This window comes from Eublepharis macularius, chromosome 2 (genome assembly GCF_028583425.1).
Source record: "Eublepharis macularius isolate TG4126 chromosome 2, MPM_Emac_v1.0, whole genome shotgun sequence".
NCBI lineage: Eukaryota > Metazoa > Chordata > Lepidosauria > Squamata > Eublepharidae > Eublepharis > Eublepharis macularius.
In genome coordinates, this window is record NC_072791.1 from 229,211,630 (window position 1) to 229,224,406 (window position 12,777).

General features: G+C 46.5%; 1 protein-coding gene across 1 annotated transcript in view; it reads left to right on the forward strand.

The window, feature by feature from the left end:
- Window positions 1–12,777, forward strand: part of MDH1B (malate dehydrogenase 1B) — a 47,979-nt gene that overhangs the window by 15,619 nt on the left and 19,583 nt on the right. Inside the window, exons 11-12 of the mRNA XM_054972584.1 lie at window positions 2,214–2,267; window positions 10,508–10,582. Of these exons, the coding sequence (XP_054828559.1) occupies window positions 2,214–2,267; window positions 10,508–10,582 (129 nt within the window). The remainder of the gene's footprint in view (window positions 1–2,213; window positions 2,268–10,507; window positions 10,583–12,777) is intronic.

Below are 12,777 nucleotides of genomic sequence, written 5' to 3' on the forward strand. Positions count from 1 at the left end.
TCCAGGTGGCCAGATTGATTGTGTTGAGGTAGGGGTCATCTTCCAGGCTAGAAAGCATTTTTGACAGCTGCCTTAACTTGTTTTTCTATCAGTAGTGCTGGATCCAGTATAACACAAACAAACTCCACCAAAAGTGGGGAGTACAGTGTCTTTCAAGAACTCTGCCTTCCCAACAAGCATCACTTATTGTCTTGTCTGGTTCAATTTCAACTTGATAACTTTTAGCCATTTGACCACAGCCATGAGGCAGCAACCCATTTGTGGAACCCCACAAGATAATTCCCACTCTGGAGACAGCTGGTCTCTGACAGCAACCCTTTGAGTCGGTTCCATGAGAAACAATTTAAACCAGTCCAAAGAGCATCAGTTGATACCCACTTTTGCCTCCAAATGCCTCAACATGATGGCATGGTCTATCAGAGCAAAAGCTGCAGATAGATCCCAGAGGAGAAATAATGAAGCATTATTATGAAGCATTATTATTTTCTATATTTAGGTGGAGAGCATCCACTAAAGCTACGAGAGCTGTTTCCATCCCATAGTCTGACCTGAATCCAAACTGAAAAGGATCCAAAGCACTACAGTTACCCTAGAAGACTTGGAGTTGGTCAGCTATTGCTCTCTCAATCACTTTGCCCAGAAAGAGCAGATTAGAGATTGAATGATAATTGGCCGTGTTATTTTTGTCTTGGGATGGTGGTATTGTAGGAAAGGGATCCCAGATGTTTCGCTGATGAGTTAGAAACCATAGATTTCACCATTATGTTGCTTTATATATTATCTGTTGCTTTAAATATGTACTCCTATATCCTACCTGTGCTGTATGTTGTTCAATATAAGTCCTAGAATTGATTATGTTCTGTTTCAGCAATTCCTCAACCCCATACTGGATCCTTGCCAATCCTATATCTTTGTAAACTTATATTCTTTTACCCCATGACATTGTTTATGGAAATGTTCTTGACACTGTATGGAAATGCCTGTCATTGTCCTTGCCACTAATTGTACTAATGTTACACAATGTAATCCGCCTTGAGTCTCAGCGAGAAAGGTGGAATATAAATAAATAAATAAATAGTGAGCAGATAACTGCCTGTTTGAGTGGCCAAAGGAAGATGCTCTAAGTTATATCTAATTTTGAATATGGCCCTAGAATGCAAATTAATAAATCCTTAAAAGAGGACCGTATACAGAGAAGGGTGTTTTTTCAGCAAATCCAGAGGAATCCCCAGGCGTACCAAAAAATCCAAAAACTTTAAAATAAAAATTAGGGATTATTTTTAAAAGCAGTGAACCATTTGCAAATGCAAATGAAACTTAAACAGCCAATCTAATGTTGCAAGATCATGACTCCCCTACTGGAACTGCCTGGCAACCTCCATAAACACAGCCTTAAAAAAGAAGAAAAATTATCCTGCTTTCCTCTCCAAGTCAAGCTAAATCAGTAGGGTGATGGCAGCTGCTGGGTAGGAAACAGCAGGCAGCATGGGCAGGCAGGCAATTGACCATCCAAAGCAATGCTGAAGGAAGGAGGTAGCCAGCAGACCAAAGGAAGGGTAAAGAGGAATGGGCAGTGGTGTGGGCAGGTGAGAGAGGCAGTGGGGAAAAAAGTGGGCACTGCAGTGCCGGGGGGGTGGGGCGGTGTCTGCCAGAGGAGGCAGGTGCTGAGCACTGACTGTGTTTGGGCTTGGAGGACCCTCTGGCCAGCTTGGGCTCCCTCCCAGCCCAAACGCAGCACCTGCCCCCTGCGGCTGCCACCTTCTTTCTTTCTTGGTGGCAAGGAGGAAAAGGAGAAAAGGAGGGCACAGAAAGAAATAGATGGGAAGAGAGGTAGAAGGAACATGGGGTGTGTGTTGTGTTGTTAGAAGCCCCAGGAGAAAGCGGAGACCAGTGTGAGAATTTCCTGTGCATTTCTTGTAGGTCCCCATTTGCAATATCACAACAACCATCTTGGGCAATCCATTTGAAAATGCAGAGGATACATTTATTAAATACACAATTTGTCTTTTCATAAAAACAGATTTTATTATGTTAACGTATAATAGTGCATTTTATAATTACAAACAATCTGATGAGGCATAAGAGCCATGATAACTGATTCTGTGGTACACAAGTAGTTTTAATCCTTTGAGCTGCTGTGTTAGTTAGTTATAAAAGCTTTAATTCTGTTTTAGAACTCAACATGGAATTAATCAGCTTTAATTCTGTTTTAGAGATCAACATTACATCCAGTGGCCAAGTTCACTTTGAAGAAACAAGAGCTGAGGGTAAGTCGAAAAGCTTAACCTTTGTTTGTGGTTCTACCTGTTTTGCTGGGTAGTGGAGAGCCAAACTTGGCATTTTCTGATTACAACTCCTAATATACGTGTATTGGGAGAGTTCCACCAGGTGAGTGCCAGGGCCGAAAAAACCTTGCCCTGGTCAAGGTGAGGCGAATCTTCTTGGGGCCAGGGATCACCAGCTGCTGTTTTTCTGCTGACCAGATATTCTGGGGAACATAAGGGAGAGAGACGGTCCTGCAGGTATGTTGGTACCAGTCCACTAAGGGCCTTGAAGGTTTCTCTCTCTCTCTCTCTCTCTCTCTCTCTCTCTCTCTCTCTCTCTCTCTCTCTCTCTCTCTCTCTCTCTCTCTCTCTCTCTCTCTCTCTCTCTCTCTATATATATATATATATATATATATATATATATATATCTATATAAAGACAAGTGTCCTGACTGACTCATCAATGCCCAGCCCAAACCCCTGGGCCTGGAAACGTGAAATCTGGGGAGAACATTCCTTTCGTGATGTAAGGGCTCACTAAGAAGGGATTTTAAGAAATTCGCCCCCTAAGGGGGTAAAAGGGGGTAAAGTGTGTTTTCCCATAGGGATACAGCTTCCCTGTGTGGCTGGCCGGGTGCTTCCCCCCCCCCTCCCGCCAACTGCCACTCTTCCCTGAGGGCATTTGCATATGCGGCCTTGATTGGTCATCGTCTCAACATTCTAAACACTATGCAGGACACATGCAGAACCTCAGGACACATTCAATGACTCCCAGTCATCGAAAGCATCTTGAGGTAAAAAAACACCTCCCCTCTAGGGTTGCCAATCTCCCTGTGGGGCCTGGCTTTCCTGTGTGGCTGGCAGGCTGATGGGTCAGCTGTAGAACTGTGTTCTGAGGTAAAAATCAGGTAAAGGAAACTACAGACAGTTGAGGAAAGGCAGTACAAGACTCCTGAAAAGGGATTTTATATAAAAGTTAGTATGGGAACTGAATTTTTAGATGTTCATGGGGAGATGGTGCATGATCTTTCTAGGGGCCATTTCAATGCGAACCTCTCACATGAACCTGTTGAAGTGCCCACCACGCCACCCCTCCCTCAGTCCAACTCCACCTCACACCTCTTACCGCCATCACCTCTAAGTGCCCCCAAGAAGCCTCCTGGCAGAGATTGTGTAAGATATACCAATGCTAAAAGGAGGTAGCAACTTAGAGATGTGGCAAAGAAATATGCACATCGTACTCCTGCGGTGCGTTGAGCAGCAGTGACCAGGTACCAGAAAGTCCCAAGTCCAAGGGAAAGGTGACCATCCTTGCAGGCCTGGCCACAGTAGTGACAACCCTAGCAGACCTAACAGCCGTGATACACCCTGATATCGTCACTATCACAGAGAAGTCCATGAATGGGCTGTGCAAGCGTGCCATTCTGACCCCCAAGAACGACAAGGCTGCCATTATTAATGAAACCCCCTCGAAGGGGCAGAAATGGAGTACTGATCTGTGGACTCAGTGGTGCAAATTGATGATGCGGTCCACTACCCTGTAGAGTTCCTCAACACACTCAACCCTCCTGGCTTTCCAGCCCACAAGCTTCTCCTCAAAGTGGGGGCTCCAGTGATGCTGCTGCAGAACCTCACCCCACCCAAACTCTGCAATAGCACCAGACGATGAGTGAAAGTCCTCCACAGGAACATCATAAGGCTACATTGTTCACCAGTAGTGCTGGGGGGCGGGGGGGAGTCAGTGTTCATACCATGCATACCATTCATACCATCAGATAACCGCTTTGAGTTCAAGAGACTGCAGTTCCCCCTCAAGGTCTGCTTTGCTATGATGATCAACAAGACCCGGGGTAGATACTGAAAGTGGCAGGAATGGCCTTGAGGGAGGGCTGCTTCTCACATGGGCAGTTCTATGTGGCCTGCTCCAGAGTGAGCTCACCCAGCAGCCTGGTGATCCTAGCACCTCAGGGGAAAACCACCAATGAGGTATACAAAGAGGCTGCACAACCTTTCTAGGGGTCATTTCACATGAACCTGCTGAAGTGCCTACCACACCACCCCTCCCTCAATCCAACTCACACCTCTCACAGCCGTCACCTCTTACTGCCCCCAAGGAGTCTCTTGGCAGATGTCCTGCAAGATACACCAAAGCTAAAAGGAGGAAGCAACTTAAAGATGCGGCAAAGAAATATGCACATTGTACTCCAAAAAATGTTATATATCCATAAGTATTATAACTGGATTTAAGGTAGTTAAATACTGTAGTGAAGCACGGGCATCAAGCTAGTACAATATGAACAAACAGAGGGGGGAAGAAGAAAAAAGACTTCCAAGAGCAGAGCAGATCACTTGTGCGCACTCTTGCTGTCTCGCTCTCTGCCAGCAGATCTTTCTTCTGACTTCTAACATCCATGAAAGACTTCCTTCCTTCTAACAGCCAAGGAAGACTTCTCACCCTGCAAGGAGGGGCTAGAGAGCCACCATCCAAGCAACTGCCGTTCTACCATCAGAGGAGGGGGCATATTTTTATTACTGTAGTTTTTACACTGTAAGCTGCCTTGAGTTCTATAAAGTAGAAAGGAAACTAAATAAATATCAAAAATAAATAAACAAAAAATAAGACTGGATCTCCATATTTATAGTTACTTTGGTGCAGCCAAGGAGACCCCAGATTTGACTGGGAAACAGCAGTGCTTTTCTTTGTTCTCTTACTGCTTCCTGGTTTAAATCTCCAGCTTTCTATAGACAAAGCCAACAAATAGCTTGGGCTAGGAAGGGGGCAACTTAAATTGGGGAAATGGCGCAAAGGGAAAGGTTAAATGTATATTTCCCACAGCTCCACTGCTACAAGCCAGTATAGCTGCATTATTTATTTTATTTTTCTTCATTTGTACCCCACTTGTGGGGGCCCAAAGTGACTTACAACATTCTCCCATTCTCTTTTGTGGCAAACAGTCACTCTACAGTTGCGAGTTCTCCCTTGAGCGAACCTGTGCTCCATGCAGAGAAATGGGATTGCAAATGGGCCTGGAAAGTTGCTGCCAAGGGAGGGAGAACTCGTGCCTTTCTCCCAAGCATCCCCCACCCCAGTGCAAAAACGGTCTGGGGAAGGAAAGTTTTCCCCTTTCAGCAGCTGCGTGTGTACAAAATGCCTCCTCCTTCACCTACCCCCCCCCCCCAAAATCTGAGAATGTTTCCTCTTTCAGTGAAAATGGGAGAAATAGCAAGGGGGAGGGAGGATAAATAATAAAAGTGATACGCATGAAGGAAGGCAAAGATCCTGAAATACATATTTGCATGTTTTAGGTCCATGAATTGATGATCAGTCAGTGTGTGGGAAAACATACATTTACTGCTGCGGGTATTACACGCTTTAAACATAAGCTATTGGATCTAACAGGGTAATTATTTGTATTTGGGTTTTCAGCACTAATTATAGTCCCATTGTCCCCTTTTAAACTTAAGAGATTCACACATACGTGCATCTCAGTTGATTAGTGTACACTTAGTATTGCAAAGTAACTAAATGTATGAACTGACTCCATCGAAAAAATCATATTCAGAGGTGATGTGAGAAGGTAGCAATATTCTGATTGTGTGCCACATCAGTGATGGTCTGTTCGCTCAAGAGAGTCAACCCCTGCCTAAGACAAAGAGTATTTTGCTCATGTCCATTCAAGGAATTCGAAGCTGAAAAGTCAACAGGAGGACTCCAGTGCCTTGTGTGCCCCGGATTAACTACCCGCAAAGTTAGCTTAGTACCCCTGGCATTCAGAAGACCTCATGGTGGACTTCACGTGTGCAGCAGGGCTTCTCTGACACTTCTTGTTTTTTCTGATGGGTGCCCTGCATTCTGCTTCATAAGCCTCTTGTAAATTAGGGAAGGGGGCTTAAAAGAGGTTTGCTAGCAGCAGACATTCTTTAGATTAAGAAGTTAGAAGCATAACTTTATTCACACACCCGCCATTTCAAACATCAGGCTCTCCAGATCAGGCCCATTGTCCTGAGTGTGTGTGTGTGTGTGTGTGTGTGTGTGTGTGTGTGTGTTACGTGCCATCAAGTTGCCTCTGACCTATAACAACCCTACGAATGAAAAATCATCAAAACATCCTTTCCTGCAAATTGGAAGACGTGACTTCTTTTATTGAGTCAAGCCATCTCGTTTAGGTCTTCCTACTGTCTTCCACTTTTCCTAGCATTATTGAGTTTTCTAGAGAGTCCTCTCATGATGTGACCAAAGCCTTAGTTTTGTCATTTTGTCAATTCTAGGGAGAATTCAGGCTTGATTTGATCTAGTATCCACTTATTTGTCTTTTTGGCCATCCATGGTATCCTCAAAAATCTCTAGCACCAGATCTCAACTTTCTTCCAGTCAGCATTCTTGTCCAACTTTCACATCCATACATAGTAATGGGGAATACCATAGTTTGGATTATCTTGGTCTTGGTCCCCATCAACACATCCTTCTCTTTAAGGCTCTTTTCTCGTTCCTTCATGGGTGCCCTTCCAAGCCTCAGCCTCCTTCTGATTACAGTCTCCTGGTTGCAGTCTCCCACTTTTGTCATCTTGATGTTCAGCTGTAATCCTGCTTTGACGCTTTCTCCTTTAACCTTCATCAGTAGTTGTTTCAAGTCACTATTTTCTGCCAGTAATATGGTATCATCTGCATATGTCAAATTGTTAATGTTCCTTCCAGCAATTTTCACTCCACCTTCTTCTAAATCTAATTCTGTTTTCCTTATGGTATGTTCTGCATATAGGTTGAACAGATAGAAATGTAATATACATCCTTGCCTGACACCTTTGCCAATTGGAAACCATTCTGCTTCCGCATATTCTGTCCTAACAGCAGGCTCTTGTCCATTGTCTTACATAGTGTGGGGTGCCGAGGAAAGTTTGGCCATCTGTGTGGTGTACCGGCCGCCCAGCGCACCAGCAGATGCCCTGCCACATCTGCTAGAGGTGGCGGCTGGATGGGCCTTGGAACACTCAAAACTATTGGTATTGAGTGACTTCAACATCCATGCTGATGATGACACCTCTAGTCGGGCTGTGGACCTGGTGTCCTCCATGGCTGCACTTGGACTTTCCCAGATTGTTTCGGCCCCTACACATCAAGCAGGCCACACGCTGGATTTGATCTTTGGGATGGGGATGGATGTGGTGCTAGAAACAACTGAGTTGGTGCCATGGTCAGACCACGTGGTCCTGAAGACTCGGCTGGATATCCCACCTCCCCCCTGCAAGGACGGTGAGCTTATTTATGCTCGCCCGTGGAGACATAAGGATCCAATTGGTTTCCAGAATGCTCTGCGGAATCCGATGCTCCCTGGCGGCTCATTGGATGAGCTGGTGGAAGACTGGCAAGTCCGTCTTTCCGAAGCCATCAAGGAAATCGCCCCCCGTCGCCCTCTCCACCCCCGTACCAAACTAGCTCCCTGGTATACAGAGGAGCTACGTTGGAAGAAGCGGGAGCTGAGATGGCTAGAGCGAGTGTGGCGGTGGACTCGTGACGAAGAGGCAAGAGCATCTTATAGGACGTTTATGAAGGCCTATGAGATGGCAGTGAAGGCTACAAAGAAAGAGTTCTATGCAGCCTCCATTGCATCAGCTAGCTCACGCCCAGCAAAACTGTTTAATGTGGTTTGGTCTCTGGTCTCCTTATCGGGAGGGGACCGTCAAAATTTAAATTCGGATATTAGCTGTGAGGCTTTTGGGAGCTTTTTTGCTGATAAAATCTTGTCTCTCCGCTGTGATCTCCCAGCCACAGTTGATACAGTGTGTGAAATGGAGGCCCCTTGACCGCCTTCTGGGATGATATTAGACCATTTCAGTCCGCTCTCTGGGGATGAGATTGACAGGATCCTGCGAGCAGCTAGGCCTACCACATGCTCCTTGGACCCGTGCCCTTCGTGGCTGGTGAAGGCCAGCGTAGATGGGCTACGGGATGCCCTGGAGGCCATTGTCAACATGTCTCTGAGCTCTGGGATCTTCCCGGAAGCGTTGAAGGAAGCTGTGGTTAGGCCTCTCCTGAAAAAACCATCTTTGGATCCTACCGACCCGGTCAGTTACCACCCAGTTTCGAACCTCCCGTTCCTGGGTAAGGTGATTGAGCGGGCGGTGGTAGAGCAGCTGCAGGTCTTCCTGAATGATTCTTCATCCCTAGATCCTTTCCAGTCGGGCTACCGTCCGGGACATGGGACGGAGACATTGCTGGTCGCCTTGATGGATGATCTCCGTAGACAGCTGGACCAAGGCGAGACGGCACTGCTGATATTATTAGATCTATCAGCAGCATTCGACACGGTCGATCATGACCTGTTGGTCCACCGCCTTGCCGATGTGGGGATTCGAGGGACAGCTCTGCAGTGGTTTGTCTCTTTTCTCCACGGTCGGGGACAGAGGGTGGCACTAGGGGAGAAGTTGTCATCCCGCCACCCGTTGGTGTGCGGTGTCCCTCAAGGGGCAATACTTTCCCCTCTGCTATTTAATGTATATATGCGCCCCCTCGCCCAGCTGGTACGGAGTTTCGGACTTGGATGCCATCAATACCCAGATGACACCCAATTGTATCTGATGATGGACGGACAGCCTGGCTCTGCCCCAGATGTCCTGGAACGTGCCTTCGGAGCTGTGACTGGATGGTTGAAGCAGAGTCGGCTGAGATTGAATCCCTTGAAGACGGAGGTCCGGCATGTGGGTCTAGGGTCCATGGGTGTGGGACTCCGGCTCCCGGCTCTCAACGGAGCGCTACTTACACCAGTGTCGAGAGTGAGGAGCCTGGGGGTGGTCCTGGATGCTTCCTTGTCTATGGAGGCACAGGTTGCAGCGGTTGTTAGATCCTCTTTCTTCTATCTAAGACAGGCTCGACAACTTGTCCCCTACCTATCGACCCATGACCTCACAACAGTGATCCAGGCAACGGTCACCTCCAGATTAGACTACTGCAACTCACTCTACGCAGGGCTTCCCTTGGGCTTGATCTGGAAACTGCAGCTGGTTCAGAATGCAGCTGCATGGGTGGTTGCCGGAGCACCAGTTATGGCTCATGTAACACCTATCCTCCGTCAGCTGCACTGGTTACCGGTTGAGTACTGGGTCCGGTTCAAGGTTTTGGTGTTGACCTATAAAGCCCTATGTGGACTGGGCCCAGCATACCTTCGGGACCACCTCTCCCCATATGTTCCCCGGAGGTCGCTTCGATCAGCCACTAAGAACTTGCTGATAGTCCCTGGCCCCAGGGAGGTCCGCCTGGCCTCTACCAGAGCCAGGGCCTTCTCAGTTCTGGCTCCGACCTGGTGGAACTCTCTGTCTGAGGAGACTAAGGCCCGGCAGGATTTGTTATCTTTCCGCCGGGCCTGCAAGACGGAGATGTTCCACCGGGCATTTGGTGGGGGCTAGGCTGTCCTCTCGCTGGCCATACCACTGAAGACCTTCCACCACCCATGCAGGACAATGCTGCATTTTAATATTTAATATTCTACACCCGGCAATTTTAATGGTTTTTTATACAATGTTTTAATGTTCTTATAATGTTTTTACTGTTTTTAATTTGTTGTCAAACCGCCCTGAGCCCATCTGACGGGGAGGGCGGTCTAAAAATGTAATTAAATAAATAAATAAATAAAATAGTAGCATTCACATGTAAGTAGGTTAGTAGTAAAGACGATTTCAGACCTGGAGGAAAGTCAGAGCAGAATGGATAAAAAATCTAGCGTCTGAACTACAAATTTTTAAATCAGAGAATTTGGGATTAGGTGGATTTTATGACTTTGGCTTTTCTGGGATTAGTTTGTGGAGTGGACTGTCCTTTCTCATTCTGAACCCCAGCATATTTTGTGATTTATCGCAAATACAGAGAACAAAATAGTTTTATATGCCTTATTCATGATGGTATCAGCTTCAAGAGGAAAGGCAAAAGAACTTATGCTTTACATGTATAGAACTGGGACAGAGAAGATGATGTTGCTGAGGCTATCCAAAGCCTCAGGAGTAGAGCTGAGAACTTGAACTCAAGCCCCATGAATCCAGAGCGTAGAATTTTCTCCACTGGAACATACTTCTCACTCTGGTGCAGTTCCTTTTTATGCGCACTGGCCAATATTGATGACTGAGATCCCTAAAGGACACCCCCTATTTATTTCTGAAAACTATGAAAGAGAAGGGTCAGAATATACAAAAAGACTGAAAAAAGTTCATCCCGGATATGAATGTGTGTAAAATGAATACTTCCATTCGTCACAGAGGCTGAGGGGTTACCTGACGATTTAACAGAGCTGAAGAGTCCGGAAGAAGAAAACGTTGAAGAACCTGCAGATGGTAGGTGAAAAAACTTTGTAAAAATTAAATTGTTGACTTTTTACTTACTTACTTACTTTCTCTCTGCTGGAGACCCAAAGTGGCTTACTTGTTCTCCTTTCTGCCATTTTATCCTCATAACAACCATGTGAGTTAGGCTTAGCTGAATGTGTGGGGCTGACCCAAGGTCATCCAGCAAGCTACCTTAACAGAGTGAGGATTTGAACCTGGGTCTCCCAGATGCTGGTTTAATACTGTAACCACTACACCACACTATTTCTCTACTGTGTAGGTCACAGATGTATTGCCATGTAAAGCATGCAGATAAAAGCCCCAAATATTTATAGCTCTTGTACTTTAATTATGAAACCATTCATGACTTTTAACTCCAGAACATGCACACACAATGTAGGCTAATAATAACATTTCATTTCCCCCTAAAACTTCTTTGTACTGTTCAAAATGATTATGACATCTTTTGTTGCCTGTCTGCCTCTTGAATCTGCTCCAGTTTCTGCCTTCCATAACATTGACACGACTAAATTCACAGTTATTCCAGTCAATTATGTAACAAACTGTCTGGATTTTTTAGATGTTGAACATAGGGATGTGCAGGGTGATTCATGTCTCCCGATTCGGATTACCCGAATCGGGAAAAGGATTCGGAATAAAGGGAATTCCGAAGTGGCAAGCCACTTCAAAATACCCGATTCGGAAAGATTCGGGTTTGCTTTGTAAAGAATATGCCGTTATTTTCAATGGGGAAAATGCTAGGACCTTCTCCTAACTCTTCTCTAACTACCCCCCAAGTTTCAGAAGGATTGGACTTCAGGGGGCCATGTTATGGACCCCCCAAAAAGGAACCCCCATCCTCCTCCACTCTCCATTATTCTCTATGGGGAAAAACAAGTGATCTCTCTCGGTGGCTTGGGGTGGCATTTTGCATGCAAAATGCACCAAATGTTAGGAGACCTGCTCCTACCTGTCCTACCATGCCCTCCCCAAGTTTCAGGGAAATTGGACTTTGTGGGGGGCCATGTCATGGCCCCTCAAAGGTGGTTCTCCCACCACACCATTTTATTTCTACTGTGGGGAAGACTCCCACAAAGCAGAAAGACATGGATTGGGGCTGCCAATGGCCACAGCCACAGTCTGGCTACACTACACACCTCAAGCAACCCATCAGAACCACACTCTTCCCCCCCCCCACACACACAAAAAAACCTAACCACCCCTGCAGTAACTGGCCAGCCACTCTCCATTTGTTCCTGTTATGGGAAAATCCAGACTCCCACAGCAGGAACACATGGAATGTGGCATCGATGGCCACAGGCACAATCCCCCTTTCAATCTACCCCCCCAACAGCCCCATAGACCCAAAGACATGCAGCCCAAGTTCCCCACCCCGCCAAAGCAGGCTGGCCAGCCACTCCCCATTGTTCTCTATGATGAGAACTTTTAAACTGTCTTTCTCAGGGCAATTATGCACAGGCCAGGGTTGCCACAGTGGAGGGCACTCCTGAGTGCAAGCTCGTCCCTGGGAAAGCACACCTGAACCACAGACACACACACCCAAGTCCCTTCCCTCCCCCCCCCACCCGAGCAGGCTGGCCAGCCACTCCCCATTGTTCCCTATGATGGGAATTAACCTTCACACCAGAGAATAAAACACAAACTCACATTGAATCAAGTTCAATTTTTTTTTATTTTTTAGCTTTCAGTTACAGCATTAAAGGCACATGACACTAGTGTGACACATCACAACTGTCTCCTAGATAATAGTACCACAGCTAACTTCAAACCAGAGAATCACAGAAACACACACACAATTGCTTGCAAAAAACATTCCTTGGCTTTAAGTTTCACAGCATGAAGACAAACAGCCATTCCTCCCAAGCCAAAATGAACTGGGGGACACTCTTGCAACTTAGTCCAGCAGAACCATTATCATTTCCTGCAGCTGGGCTCTGAGTTCAGCCAGTGGGGAAACACCACAGAGCAGAACAGCACAGAGCAGAACAGCACAGAGCAGAACAGCACAACACAATGGTATTTGCGGAGCAGGGTTGCAGACCACCCCCCACCCCCCGCCAGATTCAGGCTCAACTGGAAAACACCTGTGAGATAGTGTTGGGAGGTAGCTTGCATCATCAGCTGGCATCCACCCACACCATCCCTACCTGCCCCACTCCTCCCCCACCCCTTCAACATGAACA